The sequence below is a fragment of the Chanos chanos genome, chromosome 11 (genome assembly GCF_902362185.1).
Source record: "Chanos chanos chromosome 11, fChaCha1.1, whole genome shotgun sequence".
Taxonomy (NCBI): Eukaryota; Metazoa; Chordata; class Actinopteri; order Gonorynchiformes; family Chanidae; genus Chanos; species Chanos chanos.
Genome location: NC_044505.1, coordinates 11,261,740 through 11,282,025, shown reverse-complemented (window position 1 = coordinate 11,282,025; position 20,286 = coordinate 11,261,740). Strand labels below are relative to the sequence as shown.

The 20,286-nt window shown below is 44.6% G+C and overlaps 1 protein-coding gene across 1 annotated transcript in view; it reads right to left on the bottom strand.

Moving 5' to 3' along the window:
* fbxo41 (F-box protein 41) overlaps positions 1 to 20,286 on the bottom strand; it is a 33,098-nt gene that overhangs the window by 2,739 nt on the left and 10,073 nt on the right. The window contains exons 2-10 of the mRNA XM_030788295.1: positions 15,269 to 15,476; positions 10,416 to 10,489; positions 6,837 to 7,201; positions 3,814 to 4,049; positions 3,308 to 3,423; positions 2,160 to 2,312; positions 1,938 to 2,033; positions 1,578 to 1,696; positions 14 to 172 (exon numbers count right to left, since the gene is read on the bottom strand). Coding sequence (XP_030644155.1) covers positions 14 to 172; positions 1,578 to 1,696; positions 1,938 to 2,033; positions 2,160 to 2,312; positions 3,308 to 3,423; positions 3,814 to 4,049; positions 6,837 to 7,201; positions 10,416 to 10,489; positions 15,269 to 15,476 — 1,526 coding nt within the window. The remainder of the gene's footprint in view (positions 1 to 13; positions 173 to 1,577; positions 1,697 to 1,937; positions 2,034 to 2,159; positions 2,313 to 3,307; positions 3,424 to 3,813; positions 4,050 to 6,836; positions 7,202 to 10,415; positions 10,490 to 15,268; positions 15,477 to 20,286) is intronic.

Here is a 20,286-nt window from a genome sequence, read left to right as displayed (position 1 = left end):
ACTGTATACTCACTGTTAAAGTGGAGCAGGGCTTTGGGGGTGACCGGGGTGGAGGTGAGTACCAGCATTTCCAGACCTTTGAGTCCCTCTCTACACACCTCAGCCGCCACCTCCTGATTTATCTCACTCACATGGTCCAGCTCCAGCACCTGTAGCCTCATGCAGTTCCTCGCTGAGACACACACACACACACAAACACACACACACACACAAACGCACACACATACATGTGCAACACACGCACACACAAACACACACAGACACAAACACACAAATTAAAAAGACCAGGCTACATGTTGACTGGATGCTGCACTGCAATAGTGCTTATCTTTTTTAGGTTCTAAGAGTCAGAAACTAATGTTTTGGAAAAGAGAAAAAAAAACTACACAAAGGAGCATGACTGAACAAACAAGGTGTTTGGATAAACTGTTGACAGTGTAAGGACTCTGAAGGTAACCCACAAATATTACTACAATCTGAGTTTGTTCAACTGTCTCTCATGAAAAAAACAAAAGAAAAAAAACCAAAACATCAACGTATTTCACATCTCCAAACGGTATCTTTAAATGTCACATTTAAATGCACAGAGCCTCATTTACAGGAAGACGCGGTGAGTCATTCTGAATAGGTCAAAACCATTATCACTTAAATCCCGAAGGAACGTTAAAGCAGGTAGTGAAAAAACCCCCCCAAAAAACAAATCTTCTCTCGTTCACGAACGTGTCGTGAAGGCAGAGGGGTGAGACAGGGACGCCGCCGCACCGCAGGGTTCAGAGTTCAGAGTTCAGGTTCCCTGGTCGTCTCTTAGACTCGGCGCGCCGGGAAGCTGTAAGTCGGATGAGTCAGACGCAGGAAGGACAATGCCTCGACTAAATCTCTTTAGGTTTCATTCTTTTTTTTTTCCTTTTCTTTTTTCTTTTGATCTCGCGGACGTTTCGTAATAAGAGTTTGACGGTGAAGTTCACAAATGGAGTGAAACAAAAGGACTGAAAAAAAAAAAGATAAAATAAAAAAGGCGCAGGACGGGGGAGGGTGGCGACAGGTTCTCTTTGGAACGCTGCATTGTGAGAGTGACGTGTAACTTCAATGGGCCGCGCGTCTCAATTAAAAAGAAAAAAAACACACACACACACACACGGGGGCACAGTTTCCCCCCTTAATGGCCTCTGTGTGAGAAGTCGATTCTGACTCACAAGTCTTTTTTAAAAACGGTCTAATTGCTTTCACAAAGTGAATTAAGAAGGTCAAATTTTACTTTCGACGCGGCGTTGAAATTTGACACGCATAGAAATGCCAACGTCTCTCGCCTCATTTGCATTCCGGAAACGCGCGTCTTTTCGAATTTTTAAAGCGATGCAATTAATCCCACTGGGTATTGTTCATTTAACAATGCATTCAACGAAAGCAGACGCGACAGACTTCAGATGTAAGTTTCATTAAGCCTTTTTATGCCTTTTGTCAGTACTGGCTATATAATAAATAGTACAATGGTATCAGCTTATGTCATTGGTCTTAGGTCATAAGTCACTAATCTGATTCAAAAGTTAATGAGCTGCAGTCTTCTCAGCGTCACTCACCCAATGAGGCGAGGCCTTGTATGCCACACCCAGCCCCGCCCACTCCTAAGGCTCGGAGGTGGGGCCAGCACCGGCCAATCGTCTGCAGGCACCGGTTACTGAATCTCGCTGGCTGTTGACTGTGAGGAACGGTTACGAAGAAAATGTGAGAAATGGCTCTATGCTTAAACATGACTTAAGAAAACGTGACTTCTGTATGTGGCCACACTTCAGTTGGAATTACTTTACTTTAATCAGTTAGCTGTATCCAGAAAAAAAAAGGATTTTTCAGAATATTTTAAAATGTGTTTTGATATAACTGTGGCTCTGTTTGCACAGATGTGAATGTGCACAAAGCGTAAGAAGTGTTTACTTCCTCACCATGGATGGAGTGGCGCCACCTGTAGGGAGATAATGTCTCTGCAGCCTGCTCCTAAAGCCCAGATGACTTCCTGTCCTACAGGGTCTGTGGCACTCCTGAAAAAAAAGAGAGAAAAAGAAAAAAAAACAACAACAGATGACCGCTGACCATTCCCAATCATTACACTCCGCATGTGAAGTTATATCTCTTAGCTGTTAAGCAGCGCCCCCTGCTGGACTCACCTGTAAGTGACAGCCTGCAAGGCGCGGCAGTAACAGCTGGCTAACCAGAGCGAGCGATCCGTTAGCAGGTTAGGGCAGTGAGAGATTTTTAGAATGAGCAGGTTCCCTCCTGTGGCCTTCAGCAAAGCCTCCAATCCTTCCTCCAGACATCCTCTGGTACAGAAAGCAGAGACAGAGAGGGCGAAATAAAGAAAGAAAGAAAGAAAGAAAGAAAGAAAGAAAGAAAGAAAGAAAGAAAGGGCATATCAAATGGAAAACTCATTAAAAACTATTTGTAGTCAGGATATGCTTGTGTCCTTGATCTTGGAACTTGGGACTTGGAACTTAATCCCGTCCCTTCAGTTTCAGTATCAAACACACTGCGTTTTGCTATTGCTGCAGGCTGTGTTGAATCATTCTGGATGGGTCTGCAAAGTCTAGATGAAGACAATTTGTCTTACATTTAGATGAATATTTAACTTTCATTAATACCGGGTGCACTGAAGGGACATCTTTTTGGATGGCGTGTTTAAATAGAGGGAATTTTCATCAGTGCTTAGACTGATTGGCTAGTCCTTATTTGCTGTCTGACTCAAAACCAACCTATGACTGAGAAAAACAACCACCGGAGAAGAACAGAGCTAACACAAACAGGGGTGTGTGTGTGTGTGTGTGTGTATGTAATGTACGTGGGTATGTACTTCTTTATGTGAGTGTCTGTAGTATTTTTGGCTAGGGATCTGTGTGTTTAATGTTTTTCTGTGTGTGTGTGTGTGTGTGTGTGCACGCATGTGTGTGTCTGTGTGGAAGTCAGTGAGAGATGGAGACGCATGACTCAGCGACTTCAACGCTTTGCTCAATTCCCTATGCAAATGATCCGAGTCAGCATATTTTCAGCCTCCTCAGGATTGTGTGTGTGTGTGTGTGTGTGTGTGTGTGTGTGTGAGTGAGTGTGTGTGTGTGTGTGTGTGTGTGTGTGTGTGTGTGTGAGTAAGCGAGACTCAGTGTACAGCTTTTAAATGTCTCCTTGACCTTAAAGACTCAGGTTAACGTACGAGGGAACACCACAGGGGGAAGAGATGTGGAGTGATGTTTTGGGATGCAGCGATGCTGGGAGGTGGGGAGGTGGTGAGGTGTTTTTTTTAAGGACAGGTAAAGAGAACCGTTACCGTGTACTCTTCAGATACTCCTCCTTGGTTTCTTTCTTTCCTCTCTGTCTGGGTTTCAGGTTCTGGAGGATGAGAGAGTGGGTCTGTGTACACCACTGAGACAACGTGCACAAAAACTGCACAAAGAGGCAGAGAAAGAGAGAGAAAGCATCATTTCACATGTCACAACCAATCCGACGGTCATAGATTTGATGATCTGTGATATAATCCGCGTTGTCTGCGCGGTGTATAATTCTCTTATCCTCGGGGAGGAAATGATTCAGCTGGGTAAATGAAATTAGAGTCGCCGGGTGAAACGCGTTTAGAGGGCCGATAATCGGTTTTCAGGTCAGCCCTCTAACCGCGGCGGCCGCTCAGAAAAACGATACATCAATACCCGTCCCTCAGTCTCTGTCGCTCTCGTTAGGACGCACGGTTAACTGACACAATTTGACTTTCGGTCTCGACAGGAAACCTGCCGGCTAATGCCATATAAGGACACGGGCAGCGACAGGATGTTCCGAGACCTTGGAGGAGATGCGAGCGTTCTCCAGCAGGACCCGGGTCCAGACGGCCGGGTGGCGGGCCACGAATTTCCAGTCGCGGCACACCTCGGCGGCCCGCAGGAGCGTCTTGGTGTCCAGGTAAGTGAAGATGCAAAACAGGGCGGCACGCATCTTGAGCACCTCGGGGCTGATAACCTCGTTTGATTTGGACGGGCTTTTCTCGTGCCGGCACTGTTTGTACCCACCCTCCGAACGACCTAGAGAGAGAGAGAGAGAGAGAGAGAGAAAATCATGTTTTATAGTGGAAGTGAAACAACCAAGACAGTTAATATGTTTGTTGCATAGGCAAAACTGTATTGTTACATGTTATATCTGTGATGTTTTGAAAGGGATTTGCGATTTTGAGTGAAAGACAAAAAGAAGTCAGGTTCACATTTTAAATAATTCCGCATGTGAAATCTTCATCATGATAAAACATCAACAAAGCTATAAAGTTCCGGCAAATTTCTAAGCCTTTTTTAATTCCGTGAGAAGATACCTACAATTGTCCACAAGGTGGAGCCAAAACGCAACTTTACACATAGCACCTACGCTGCTGACATAATTCCTGCCACCAAAGATCCTGAATACCTGCCAATCCATGTGACCAGCTAGCCAGCAATGCCTCACTGCTCTGGCTTCACAGAGAGCCTTGTGTGTATGTGTGTGTGTGTGTGTGAGTGTATGTTGAGTCATACGTGTCATGTTTAAACGCTAAATGTGAGATGGTTTCTGAAGCAACAGGCCTATGAAACTCTCCACCCACGCGTACCATATTCACATTTATCATGGCCAAGAGCAGTGAGAGAAAAGAAAAAAAAAACAAAACCCCGTTTTCATTACAGAAATAGAAAGTTTGAAAACGACACGCAGTAGATTTTAGGAGGACGTTATTTGAGCTTTTTTTTTGGTGTTAATTGTCCATTAAGACACTCAAAAAAGAAGTTACCCACAAAAAAAAAAACTGCACACATAAAACCTATGGTGGGTTGTAAAACATTCCTTGTTTCTGTGACACAGATTGCGTTTTGTGTTGTGCGTATTTGAACTAAACCGTTTGGCTGTTTATTAGGACCGGTGATTGTTTGTAGATGTGTGGTTAGAGAGGCTAACCGCTATAGAATTTCTATCTGTAACTCTACGGCACGACACCAGGTTCTGCGTCGGCACTGCGTTGGCTGCCGGGAGAGCAGATAAGCAGCTATTTAATTAGGACGACTGCAATACAGTGTAAATGCACTGGAATAGAGTCGTCCCTTCAATCTCTCTCCCTCTGTAATACACCTGCTCTCTCCCTCTCTCTCTCTCTCTCTCAACACACTGTCATCTTCTGAGAGGGAACTGACAGTAATGAAATAGAAGAGAAACTGTAAAGTCAGTGAGAGAGAGAGAGAGAGAATGTTTATTGCTGTGAGATTGGAGTGGGAGTAACCACCTCACCTGCTTTTCTCATAACCGTGCAGGATGAGAAAAGAAGAGGAGGCCCTGAGCCGTGGGCAGGGAGGGGAGAGATGGGAGCTTTAGCCTGCAGCGCAACAGCGGCCGGGGAGTCATTAAGTAAAACAGGCCTGTCTCACCAACACTCACATCTCCTCTTATCAGAATGAGAGAGCGAGGGAGAAAGGGAGAGAGGGAGAGAAGGAGAGAGAGAGAGAGAGAGAGTGTGTGAAAGAGAGAGAGTGTGAGAGAGATTGAGAGAGAGCGATAAAGAGAAACCATGGAGTAACTACACAGCGTGTCTGTTTTCTAATGTCCAGTTACTGCACAATGTTTTCTAATGTCCAGTTCAAGTAAGGTAGGCACAACATGTAGAAGACAAAGAGTAATGTGTCTGTGTAAAGTTCAACCACATACACACACACACACACACACACACACACGCACGCACACACACACCCCACACACACAAAGTAAAAAACAGTCTGGTGATTACTCATGTGTCGCTGGCTTGCTTGTCTTGAGGGGGCCAAACTGATCATTACTCATCTCTCTCTCTCTCTCTCTCTCTCTCTGTGTTCTCTAACCTATGTTCTCTAAAACAGCACGTTTCTCTGTGACCCAGTTTTTCTCAGTCTGTGCTCTCTGAGTGTGTCCTGACTGGACAGGGAAGCTGTGTAACAGAGACTGCACACACACACACACACACACACACAGACGCACACACGCGCACACACACACACACACACAGAGGCTCCTGCTGCTCCGAGCTTCAGGGCTAACAGACTGTCGACCCAACTGTTGGACACACAATCTGCACCTGACAAGTGACCAAACTGCTATTCCACACTGTTGTGATGTCTGATGACTAAGAGAAAGCTCTAGAAAAAAAAAAACAAAAAAAAAAACGTAGCATTGTTATGAATGAAGGGAACCAAGATGAATGATTACATCGCGTATGCTCTTTTCCCACTGGACAGCATTTGAAGTAAACCGTATTTTTTTTTCCCCCCCCCCGACAACAAGCCTTACTCCCACATTTAAACGTTGTATTTCTTCGCAGATGAGTTCTAATTTCGTGTCGAAGTTTGGGATTTTGACACTTGGCGTCCTCACCCAGAAACGACCGAAGTGTATGAGGCAACACTTTGGCTCGTCCAAATTTTCTGGCCTCAGCTTTTCCACCGTTTCCAGCTTTAAGAACTCAAACATTAGCCTGCCAAAACTCAGCTACCAGTGCCAGGGGAGACGCATCAAATCCCCATCAGTACAGCTATTTTAACGTTAAAGTACCACGGTGTAAAAAAAAAAAAAAACAATCCAAAAACAAAGAAAACTGGAGAGCTTGTCCTTTAAATGTTACCCGATGACTCAGTGAATTGTGTCATAGCATGTCGTGTTGATTGTAAGTGCACGACGGTCGACAACGCACGGTCTTCACTCTGTCCGTAAAACCGCGTCTGTAACCATTTATTGCTTATCTCAGACTGTCTTCGGTAGACCGGTCCCTGTACGAGAACTGTGAATTTCACCATGTAAAGGTATGGCTTTTCGTCTGTATGTTTTACCTGTGCCCAGTCGGTACCCGCTGCGGTTGGCGGGAATCTGCAGACAGTCGTTGGAGGCGCGGCGTTCCTGTTCCCAGAGCTCCGCCTCGGACTCGGTGGTGCGGGAGCCCACATCGGACACGTCTCCCTCCTCTCCCTCCGTGCTGTTTCGGTAGGGCCTGCGCTGCCAGTTCTGGATGGCTTGTTTCCGGAGGCCCCAGTTTCGAGAGGAGGCGCCGGGGGCCCGGTCGTAGCCACCTTCTCCCAGTCTGCACTGGACGTGGTAGTACTGGGCCTCCGGGCACTCCTCCATTGCGTGGAGCTCCACGCCGTCGCTGTCGTACCCGCCCGAGCCTTGAGAGACCGACTTCACGTGACCCGACGCCCTGACGCGGAAGGGGGAAGAACAAACCGTCGTCAAACAGAGCAAATTCAGACACGAGACAGCAACAGAAAGTCATGCGAGAAAGGCCCTTTTTCGAAACACCGTCTGTCTTTTGCCTGAGGTTTGGAAGGCGTGACTGAAGGTTAGACATAGAACAAGAAGTGCAACACATTCTCTTAAAAGCGTTTGGTGGTGGTTGGTTTTTTGTTTTTATTTCTTTTTGGACTGGTTCAAGGAAGATTTGAATGATTTATGCTTTGGGTATCTGGATGGGACTCCCTTACTGAACTGATGTTTTCACTCAAAACACAGTGCAGACCAGTAGATTCACTGTCAGACCCTGCCTCGTGGCATTCTGGGTACAAAATGTTCCACTCCTGGGTCTGGGCAGGACACAGAATTTCCATTGGGGATTTAAGCCAGAAACACAGTCACTGCTAAGACATTACCATTCAAAAGCTCTCAGGGAAAAATTAAAGGGACATCACTTATATTTGGAAGAATCACTGCTTCTGGTTTTAACTGGTCGGTAGAGTGAGTGACCACGAAGGCCATTAGGTAACGACTAAAGGTTGACGAGAGACGCTAACTGTCCCTTTGCGTTAATGCACATTCGGAATGATTCCACAGGGAACCATGGCGACATGTTCTCTCTGCCAAGATATTGTGTGGACAGTACAGACAAACACACACACACACTCTCTTTCCGCCGTCAGCTTTCCACGGTGTTGGCAGCTAGCTGACTTTTTCCTGGTTTGTGTTCGTAAAATAGGCGTAATGCTTGACTGGGCATGCGAGAGATATCAAAGCACATTTTCTCTCTTTCTCTGTGAACAGGAGTTCCTTTTCTCCTCAGGTGATTTCAATCTGGTCCAGTTCTCCACAGGCTCTGGTAAAACTGGATTAAACCGGAAATGAATTCCACTTTGTGCAATGGCCAATATGTGGACCCTGTGTGAGGTGAAATCAGCGGAAGGGTTTAAAACGAGTCAAGGCGTAAACCCCAAAATATCCAAATATGGAAGTGGGTTTCTGTGGATTCACCATAGGAGGGATATATATATATATATATATATATATATATATATTTATTTTCTTGTTAGGGTGTTTTCAGAACGACAGAGATATGAAATATGAAATTCTGCAGGTAAGCTCCCAACGCAAGGCATTTCATCATCACCTGACAAATACCAAACGGTGCCCAGGCTTAGGGTTCATCTGCGATGGAAAACCAAGAAAAAGGGAAAAGAGCGAAAAGGAAAAATTTAAAAAATAAAAGAACGGAAGGAGGCATTAGGCAGCGAGCGAGCGAACAGAGCGGGAAAATTCTTAGACGCCGGGTTCCTGTTTGCTCTATTCTGTCACAGATCCACCCTAATGTTCTGGTCGGAAAAAAAACCCCACTAGAACAAACACATTTTGTACTGGCCAAACTATTCGAGCACTGGAAGATATGGATCCAAAATACATTTTATCTGATGGGCCTCTTTTGTCCTTTGAATACTTTGGAGTGTTTGTGAGGTTTGTTTTTTAAGTTGTTTAAGAAGGAACAAAAAAATAAAATTGCTCTTTGAATCCAGAATAGGATCCAGAAGAAAGCCAATTATCTGCAGCAGTGTACATAACAGACAGGCAGCCATTGTTTTAGCAATCCAGTTAAAACACAATTTAATGAGAGATGAAAACAGCTCCGGGATCCATGAAACGGAGCAATGTCTTACGTTACTGACTAAAACAGAAATGTAAACTACATCCCCTACATCCACAAAGCAGAAAAGTCCATTCATTTCCAACCACTGCCACTCTCAAGCACCGAACCAAATGAGCAACACAAACCAGCTGCAGCTGGACAAGACGTCGCATCTCATTGGCTGCTCGCTCCGTCTAAAGGGCCGGTAAGCAGGTGGTCGCACAATACTGTACGGGCAGAAGCTGCGTATTCGCGGTCACGTCTGAGTCACAGGGAAAGACCTTCGAGGCTCGTGACGCCACGCCGGGGACACCAGACGACGGGCGACCATCTTTACCCTCCGCCCATTCTTTTTTTAAGAAGCCCAAATGGTTGTGCACAAACACAAACAGCAGATGGGCTATCCGATCACCGTCACAGTTTACCGCTCCGCAATGCGTTATGCAAGCGACGGAATCTTTTATTAGAATCGGCCGGTTCTAAATATAACCGACGTGAAACCACGCTGTATATAGGATACATCAGAACGTGATGACACGACGTGGGTGAATTTGAACAAAATTAACAGGCAGACTGATTGAGTAAAAAATTCAGAGGGATTTGACAGACTGGCCTAAGTATGCAGAGCAACCGATGACACTCTACGATTAGCCGTGCTATACTTAACGACTAGCTTCTGTTAGCCTCTACAAGAAGATTTTTCAAAAATAGATTCTGTTTAAGAATATTTTCTAGCATCAGAGAGAAAGGGAGGAAGAGAGAGAGAGAGAGAGAGAGAGAGAAACAACTGTCAGTTTTGCTCAGTGCCATCTATGAACAAATCATTTTGGCACAACACTTAGCCATTTGGTGAATTCGGTTTCCATTGAGATGTCATGACTACAGTTTGACGTATTCTGAAGTCACTGACCCCTTTATTGCCCTCGAAATGCAGAAACTCAGGCGGTTGACAAGCTGTCTAAACACGAACCCAAACCCCGGCACCCCAGCCTGGAGCAGAGACAAGCATAAACAGAACCCTTTCAGAGAGGCGGGCCGTACTTCTGATGCAGAGGAAACTAGAACGAGCTAGCTTTGCAAACAGCTCTTCCAAAATCTCTGTCTAAAAGCAGATGGGGTGTTTAGAAGCATGTGTCACACAACGATTCCCCTAAAGAGAGTTTTCAGAGCGAGAGAACGCGTGTGTGTTGTTTGTGTGAATGTGTGTGTGTGTGTGTGTGTGACTTTGCTAAAATTGAATCAGGTTTATTATTCAAGGGAACCTGTAAAGGTTTACAGCTCTGCCAGTACATTCTGCACAGAACCGAGAACTGAGAGAGAGAGAAAAAAAAAAAGTTGGCTTTAAACCAAAGAGCCATGTACTGCATTGCACAGGATTTGTGGTTCTCAGACCGAATGTCAACTGGCATGTCACTGAGAGGTGAGACAGACATAAAAGAACCTTAAGAGAAAAAAAAAAAAACAGATGTTGAGGGAGAGGTAAAGGTATGTTGTCCGGCCGACGCTGGGATTAACTAACTCTTACCCAGTGCTCGGAGATGAACGCCGATCCGAGACATGGTACACGCCCCGAGATGTGCCAGAGATACTGGAGTTCCTCTGTGAGAGAAAAAGAGAAAGGAAAAGAGAGAGAGAGAGAGAGAGAGAGAGAGAGAAAGAGAGGGAAAACATACAAGCATGTTATGACTATCTCATATCGTTTTATGACTTTTTCTCTTTTTGTGTCATGTTTTTTTTTTTGCTTTACTGTCATTTCATTATTATAATGCTTTAAAAACATTATGAAAAAAGAGATGGCAAAAAAGCAAAGGAAAATTTTGAGAGAGGGAGAGGGGGAGGGGGAGAGAGAGAGGCAGACAGACGGAGAGAAAGAGAGGGAGAAAGAGAAAGATAAAACATAAAAGAATATGTACATGCTATAACTGGACCATTATCTCCTCATTTCTCTGGCCGTTTCTCATTACTGATTAACAGCACTGTCATCTCATTATTTTAATGCTGAAACCGAAAAAAAAAATCTCGAGATTGAACAAGAGAGAGAGAGAAAGACAGAGATATGGCCAGAGAGAGAGAGAGAGGGAGAGAGACAGAGATATGGCCAGTGAGAGAGAGAAAGACAGAGATATGGCCAGAGAGAGAGAGCGCGAGAGAGAGAGAGAGAAAGACAGAGATATGGCCAGTGAGAGAGAGAGAGAGAGAAAGACAGAGATATGGCCAGAGAGAGAGAGAGAGAGAGAGAGAAAGTTAAATGAGGATATGGTTACGCTTTTTGCCTTACTCATCGTTTTCGGCCTACACAGACCCATCAAACTGAAGCCCGGGAAAAATGTCGACGTTTGCTCACAAATGCTCCTTTAGAGCCTGCATCACTGTCAAAACCCCCGATGACAGCAAACAGGTAGCACAGCTCTTCAAATAAGAAGGCTGCTACAGAAAAAGCTAAAAACAGCACTATTTTCAGTGTAAAAAAAAAACAAAAAACAAACAAACAAAGAAAAAAAACCCACAACAAAATAGGTGCCAACCTCATGACTGGCTTAAGTAAACAAACCATCGCTCAACAAAACTTTGTGACAGCACCAAAGACACAGGAGAAGGGGATGACTATTCAGAGAAGCTAAATATAGACAAAATCAGAACAAGGGGAATAAGTCTCAAAACAGCACACTCACCTGACATACACACACACACACACACACACACAAGACAGGGTCTGGAGAGAAACCCACAGGTGACAAGCAGACGTTAAATCCATCAATCACAGATTATGTCAGATTACCTATCACTATCGGAGGCTGGTGTCATTTTCCACACGGGTGTCAGGACACCTTCATCCATCAAAACCGTTTCTCCTTTTTTTTTTTCCCATTAAAAACAAACGTATCATTTCTCTGCATTGTTTCAATACACGAATATTACAGCAATTATGGACAACTTTACTGGCCTTTAACTGCAGGAATCTCCACATTCATAGGCATTCGTATTGTTATGGCTGCTGTTTTATGCTGTCATTTGAGTTTGTGCTAAATGAACAGTAGCAAACATGCTAAAAGCGTGTTAGAATTCAAAAGGAGATTTGCAGATGAAGGAACTGAGCTCGGTGACAGACTTAATAGAGGAGATATAAAGCTTCACGGCTGCTCTCGCCGTGTGCCGTGGAGGTAATTAATTTCGACGGAGTGGCACTCGGAAAAGTACAACCCGAACGCGTCAGTTAATCAGCCAGTCGAAGGAAAAAAAAACCTCAGACGTCTCACGTTGCTAACACACAATTCGCGAGGGAACCTCAGCGTGTATGGCTTATTTACTCTGCTTGGTTTCTTTATGCTTACATTTTGTCGTCTTTTTTTTGTAGCTCTCTGTTTTCTTCTGTCTCTCTCTCTGTCTCTCTCTCTCTTCCATGCCCCCCCCCCCCCCCGAGCCTCTGCTGTTGCTGTCACTTTCTCTTGGAGCAATTGAAGGTGTGTTGGATGTCAGTCCCACATCACAGGCCAGCCGACATACCTGACTGGGTGTACAAAGAGACAGAGAAAGAGGGAGAGAGAGAGAGAGAGAGAGAAAGAGAGAGAGAGACAGAAAGAGAGAGAGAGAGAGAGCAAAGGGCAGAAAGAGAGAAAGAAAGAAAGAGACAGAGACAGAAAGGGAGTGAAAGAGAGAGTAAGAGAGAGAGAGAGAGAGAAAGAAAGAGACACAGAGAGAGAGAGAGAGAGAGACAGACAGAGAGGGGGAGGACAGAGAGAAAGAGAGAGCAGAGGCCTAAAGCCCGTGGAATCGGAGCAGGGGCGGCAGGCAGCCCCACGCAGGGCTGCAGGAACAGCTGTATCAGCATGGTTTCATCAGGGTGACTGAGAAATGGACCAGACCTGCAGGTCCAAATACATCCATCTCTGTTCTGCTACCACGGGCAAAACCCACAGGGACCGCAGCCACAGAGACCCCCCCCCCCCCGCATACTTTCATCAGGACAGATCCCTCCATCCCTCCCTCCCTCCCTCCCTCCGTCGCTCTACTTAGAGCCTGTTCCAAATCACTGTTCACCTCCAAATATAGTGCGTTCCTTTCTGACATCAGAGCGCACGCTGCTCGTTTCAGTGGGCTGGAGAATACGGGACATGGGGTGTAATTTGGGAACACAACCTGTATTTGAAAGAGCAGTTATAGTGTTGGACTCCCCACTGTTTGGTTCCAAATAAAGGATGCACAGGCACATATTGCATTGAGATATCCCTCCCACTGACAACGATCTCCATAGCGATAGGGAGCACCCCACTATGATGTCATCGGCGAGGGCGGAGGGATCACCGGGTGTTACTTGGCATTATGTCATCCACAGCAGGGGACGGCAAGCATGTGGAGAGAAACGCACGCGCGCACGCGTGCTCACAAACACACACACACACACACACACACACACACACACAGAGACAGACAGCATGTACCTGGGGCACTTTGACTCATTTTGGTTGTTTGTGAACTGATTTTATGTTGACTGATACAGACGCACAGACGTTCATTCATTATTCCACTTAATGCTGTTGACAGCGCCGTTACTGCAAATCCAACTCCCCATTAAAAAACTCAAATACAAAGTCAGCAACTCACAATGCATGAGCTACTAAAACTCCTTGTACAAACTACTGAAATCTGAAACAGATCAAAGCAGCGGCTGTAAGAACTGGATTTCTTAATAGCATCATCTTGCATGACTGAACCTCGTCACACTGAATAAGTATTAATGATAAGGCATTCATCATTTCTGCACTTAAGACTTAATGGAGAGTGTTCTGAGCTTCCTGGTACACAACAGTGGACTTATACCGAATTTTCCATAACACACATCAAAGTGGACAGAATGGCTGAGAAAACAGCAATTAACACTGGTCTTTCACACCCTAAAACCATTGCACTGTCTCTCGGGTCAACCAAACCGCAGCTAACGATAGTATCACCGCAGACGCCGCGTCAGTAAGCCAGAGCTGTCTGTTGCGGGGATAAGATTAATATCGCTTGTTTTCAAGAACGGAGACAAAGCTTGCATGTCACGTCTATCAAAGCAGAGTACAAAAAAAAAAAAAAAACAGAACAAGGATTTTTTGATTTACTTGGAAAACAGACATGCCCGTGTCTGCAAAACAAATAACTGTAATCCGAGTTTGAACAGCAACAAAGCATTTAATAACACAAACAAACAAATGACAGATAAATAAATAAATACTATCTCTCCGCCCCGACAATTATATTGACACGCCAATAACCTACATTCCAGAAGTGTTAATTATGAGTTTTACGGCAGATAAACATAGGTAATAAATCAAGAGCTAATGGCACCGGGCAATCGGGAGGAGTGATGTGTCCAGGGGGACAAAGTTTCCCGCCGCTATTCTTAATTTCTGATAGTCACACTCGAGTGCCTTCCCATTTTCACCATGAATAAATATTTCACATGCTTTCGGTCAGATTATATATTACGGGATAAACTCAAATTAATGAGAAAACGATGGTGGGGGGAGGAGGGGGGGGGGGTCGTAATACCCTAGTTTCTCTGGTTTCGGTAAATGCTAACAGAAAAACAACTTGCCTGCAAACCTGTTTGCATTCCAGCACAGTTGAATGAGTAACCAAAAATACTCTCGGGCAGCTGATATACAAGTAATGGAGCTCTATACGTCTGTGGACACAGATAGTAGCCTACTATTTGTAATTAGCCTAAAACTGGAAGAAGTCCATGCAAGGTCTACTCCGTTTGGTATAATGATGTGAGGCGGAGGAATCTAATTCTGGATCGGCAGTTTAAAATTGCGTGTCATTTAGAGCCAGTAAGATCTAATCGGTAATGAATATTACTGAATGAAATTACATTAGGGAAACTTGAAATGACATTATGAAAATTTAATGAAAACATGTCACTATGATGCTAAACATAAATATTAAATATAAAGGGGTAGTTTCCAAGGAGCACTATAAACAGAACTACCAAAAAAGAACTATGTAAGAAAAACAGTTTGTCTTAATCCTGGAGAGAAATGTATTTTGAATGGAGAAAATCCACTCAAAAACATCATTTAGTCAGGAATTATGCTTCTTGCTCCAAAACAAAGCTTAGCCCTCCTTAAAGAAACCAGCCTCTGAAGAGTCTGCACTGTTCCCAGTAAACAATTTACTTCTCTTTCAACACTATCTCTCTCTCTTTCCCATTCTCTCTCTCTCTCTCTCACTCACTCCCTCTCTCTCTCTCTCCCTTCCCCTAAGACTCTGCTGTCCTGTTCTCTTGGAAAAAACTGAAGGTATGCTGGGTGTCAGTCACACATTGCAGGCCTGCCAACATACCTGACTGGGTTACAGTCTCTCACTCTCTGTCTCTCTCTCTGTCTCTCTCACCTGGCGTCCGTTGCCTTTGGAGCCCTGGACGCTGCAGTGTCCCAGGCTGCCGTTGGGTGTGGTTCCACAGCTGCTGATGATCTGGAGCTGTTTCTCGGCGCGGTCAGCCCGCTCCAGGAGCTCCTCGATGAACTGCTGCAGACGCACTTTGGCGTTGGCCTCTCTCGCCGCCGTCTCCTGCAGAAACTGGTCGATCTGGGCCACTTCCCTGAGAGAGAAACGCACAAGAAGAGAAAAACACAGAGAGAGTGAGAGAGTCGTGAACATACATACACATACCGTACAGACACGCACACTTAATGACAAATTCTCATGGCAAATGACCACAAACAACTGATTCACAATCAGCACTCCACCGTAAACATATAAGAATTGTTTAAGCACTGTTACATACTGCTTAAGATCCCTGCTTCACACAATATATAACACATGTTAAAACATGAGCAGTATACTGTAGATATATTAAGTTGAATTGAAACATGTAATCAAACCCTATGATCCATATGGATCTCAGTAACATGTTTAGATAGTAAAAAAGTTTCGACAGAATGTTTGGATAATGAAGAATGCATGCAGGCAATGCCTTCATTCATTTTGGGAGCAGTGTGCTAGAACCATAAACAGGAGGACTATTTTGTCAGAATAAACAGAATTTCTTTCAGCATTTTTCTCACTAAATCAGACAAACAGCACCTAAGAGTTTTTCCTAGACCAGTTCCAAATATTACATTCACACACATACATACACACACACACCAACACCTGTGCATATATACAAACCTGTACATAAATATGTTATGTTTACACGCATACACACGTGTGTGCGCGGGCACACAAATACAAAGGAACACAGACACACACAAACACAGATTTACACACACAAAAACAGAGCCATACACTCATCCTTGCACACACACACACACACACACACACACCTCAAAGCATTCCACACACATTAAAAAGACTTCAGTTTCATCCTACGTCCCCCTCCCCTCCCCCGCATAATCCCTGAAGGACACAGACAGCCAATCAAATGGCCTTGTCTTTGCGCCTGTATTATCTCTGTGTGAGCAACGTCTCTGTGCTCACAAACGAGGCCCATCACTCCTGTCTACACAGTCACTCCAGCAAGGGCTGGTGCCTGTCACTGCTTCACCAGCCGGACACACACACACGAACACACACATACACACACACACACACACACGAACACACACACATACACACACACAAGCACACAGGGCTTGAAGGTCATCTATCCATTCTAAAATTACAACATGTCTTGTTTGCGACAGCACTGATGTTTTTTATCAAAGTTTTCCTTTCTTCTCCGTAGGACTGTCTGCGAATGAAGTCATTTTAGTCTTCAGGCAAAGATGTGGTGATTAGATTTGCAGATTATTCTTGCTTTTTTTTTCTTTTCCTTTTTTTTCGGAAAAAGCTGCAAAATAAAAAAGAAAACGTGATATGAACGTGAACGTGAAACCAGGTATCTTCAGATCCAAGATTCTGTCAACATTCTGCTCTGCAAAGGTATGTGTGTGTGTGTGTGTGTGTGTGTGTGCTTTTGTTCACCACAGCTGAGAAGATCAGAGTCAATCCTGTCACCTTGTGAGAAAAAAACACTTTGCACTGGTGGGCAGCAGACTGAATGTTACATCAGCTGGGATTTACACACACACACACACACAGTCAAACCACAGTCTGTCTGGAGGAGGCCAAATTTAGTTTGTATACGAGTAAAGAAGAACAATTCCAGCCAATTCCCTGGCAAAGCACTACAAAGGGCAAAGACACCAATCGGGAGGCTGATTTGATTTTGCATTTTATAAGGATATTCCTGGCGTGAGGGAAACATATCCGCCTGGTTTTTCTCTCATGCTGTCTAAAGGGATTTCCAGCCGTGTAAGATCTATTATTACAGAAAGTAACACAGCGGTTTACTCAAATCAGTGGTTTGTACGAGCTGCCACACTGAATATGCGAAATAAAATGTGCAAAAAAAAAAAAAAAGAAGAAGAAGAAAAAGAACGAGAGAATGGATGTGAACCACGGTTGCTGTACACAGCCCTTCACAGTTCAAAATCCGCAGACTGAAAAGAATTAAAATGTGTTTTCTGTTGAAATGCAGACATAACCAGTGGTGTCTAAGGGTGATGTGTAGCACTCTGCGGTGTGTGCTAAAGCAAAAAGAATTCATTACATAATCATTTTATGTCTGTGATAAGATTTCTGGAATCTCACAGGCGTTATCAAAAAAAAAGCGCATTTCATCTCATCTAATTCAAGTGACAATTCCGACATCATGAGATGGTAAATAAAGCTAACCAACGTTGAACATTTTTCTTCCGGTTTCCATCTACCCTCTCAGCTACATTCTGTTTTTATCGCATTCAGTTTAGTTTCTGGAAGTCACTGCAACCGCTCAACGCCGTCACCCACTGCTGGAATCAGTCAATCAGACGGAAGTCCCACCCACGCTGCGAACGGTACAAGGAGTGCGCCAGCAAAGACTGGCCCGACTCGAGGCCTCTTCGGTGGGCTCGGCCCGTGACGGGAAGCCCCTCGGAGGAGCTCCAGGAGCACGAAGATTCCCGAAACTAAACAACCTGCCCCGCTCGGCCCGACTCTCCGCGATCTACAGAGAGGAAATAACGACGATCACGCGATTACAGAGCCGATCATCCCTCTCCAGAACCCCGACGTCGCTACGGGTTTTAGTCGCGGTGATGGATGTGTTTATTTCTGCTCGGTGTGCAGAGCCGTAGAGGAAATCAATACCCAACCATCTGTTTGTGTAATAACTATACATCTGTTTGTATTTGGGGAAGATATCGTATGACCGCTCAGCGCCTCAGGACCGGTGAAAGAGACAGAGCGAGATATTCGCGTACCGACCTTTTCATATTGTGTTCAGTGTTTGAATAATTAGGTTCAAATCAAAGTAATAACACAGGCAGATGGCGCTTTTATTTCATTACTTGTTTTGTTTGAATATTTTGTTTTTAATGCGCGAGGCTTAGGACCGACAGGCGGACATCTGTGTTGTTAACGTAGTAGGTTGAGTTACCGTGTGTTGGGCTAGTGAACGTTGAAAAGTCTGAGGACTAAAAAAAAAAAACACTGCCTCCTTTCTAGAACTTTCCGTTGCGGAATGACAAGCTCTCTCCATTACTTTATAATTACTTCATCCCCATGGAGACCGATGATAAGGACATAATGAGTTGAGACTAAATGCTCTCATCTCCTCACCAGATTTCTGAACGAGTGTTGAGTGCTGAACACAGAGCTGTAAACTGTACAGTTATGTCTCTGGCCGTCTCTCTGTCAGCCTGTCTGATAGACACGCAGACAGCTGTCTGTCTGAGCCCTGTTTGTGCTAAGACACTGTCTCAAAGACTCTGTCTCTCTCTTCCTCTCTCTCTCTCCCTCTCTCTCTCTGCTGGCTTAAGTGTTGAATTAATGCAGCATATTGACTACTGAGGCTTACTTTATAAACTCTTGGGAACCATTGACTCTGTGTGTGTGTGTGTGTGTGTGTTTCTGACAGAGAGGGGGAGAGAAAGAAGCGAGAAAATGAGTGCAAGACACTGGCGAGAGTGGACAGTGTGAGGCACATAAAGGAGTTTCCTGCTGTCTGTTCTAATTAAAACACACACCTCTCACGCAAGGTGTGGTTAACACCCTTGGAACACTTCACCACCCACACACTGACGGAATACAACTTCAGATAGTTAAGCCTTCATAACACACACACTCAGTATTTCTATGTATTTATTTATCTATCCATATATTAGTGCTAGAGCTCTCACTCACATTGGGAGTTCACAATCAGGATGAAACATGCAGAGAGCAAGGCATTCTGGGAAGGGCACACTTGGCTCCAGCAATGTAAAGTCTGTCTAGCTAGTTGCTAAGCCCCATGGGAGCTTCAGGCGAGGCTACCTGAGATGGTTCCAGCTGGGAGTTTGCCATCTGTGTTCACAGCTGGTCTTTGGCAGTCCGCTGTCTTGCTGCCTTAAGTTACTATAGAAGTCAGCAAATTCTCTCTCGCCTCCATGCTCATCATGCTCTCTCATAGACTCATGTACATTTGTACACATTCTGAGATGCTCTAACACGCTCATACACACATACATATGCACGCAACTGACCACATAAACATACATATGAACATAACTGACACAGAAATGTCTAGAAAGAGACACACATTCACATGCACAAAGACGTGGTCCAACACACACACACACACACACACACATTTATACATAGCCGTCTGCACACACAGACGGGCCCAATCCACACAAAGCGTATACTTATTCCAGAGTGCTATTACTGTGTCATTTCAGAAGTGGGTTTTCAAATGGCTGGAATTCCCCGCAGTGCGGTGTGAGCGATGGTTCTCCGGCTAGACGCGCTGTGGAGGCTATGAAACGCTACATTACACATTAACTAGACACCAGCGAGGAGAAGACTTGACAATGCATATAATTATTTCTACGGCCCGCGATTTCAGAAGCGCGTTTTTAGCCGGGCCCACAGCGGAAGAACGAGACACGTCCGAATATATTTGGACCGGTCTCAAAAAGCTCGTTTTTGACAGTTTTAGAACAGCTGGAGAAAAAAAAAAAAAAACAGAAACACGTTAAAACTTTGATCCGGTGCCGACGACAAACCCGCTTCCCACGGTGACAGTCGCTTTTTTTTTTTTTTGGATGCGAGTGATGTTTAACAAAAAAAAAAAAAAAATACAATTTTTAAAAAGCCAGCGAAGGTATCGGTGATAGAAGATCGTTGAGGAGAGAAAAGGTGACTACGCTGAGCTCGGAGCAGAGAGAACGAGATTACACGACCCATTTCACTCCTTTTAAAACAGAGGAGTGTGATAATGAACCGGGGCAGGCATGACGGACGGCTGGAGCACGTTCTCAACATCACATAACAGACAGGACGAATGGAAATATAATGTCGGAGAGGCCTACAAAAGTCCCTCGACTCTGTAAAAAAAAAAAACACTC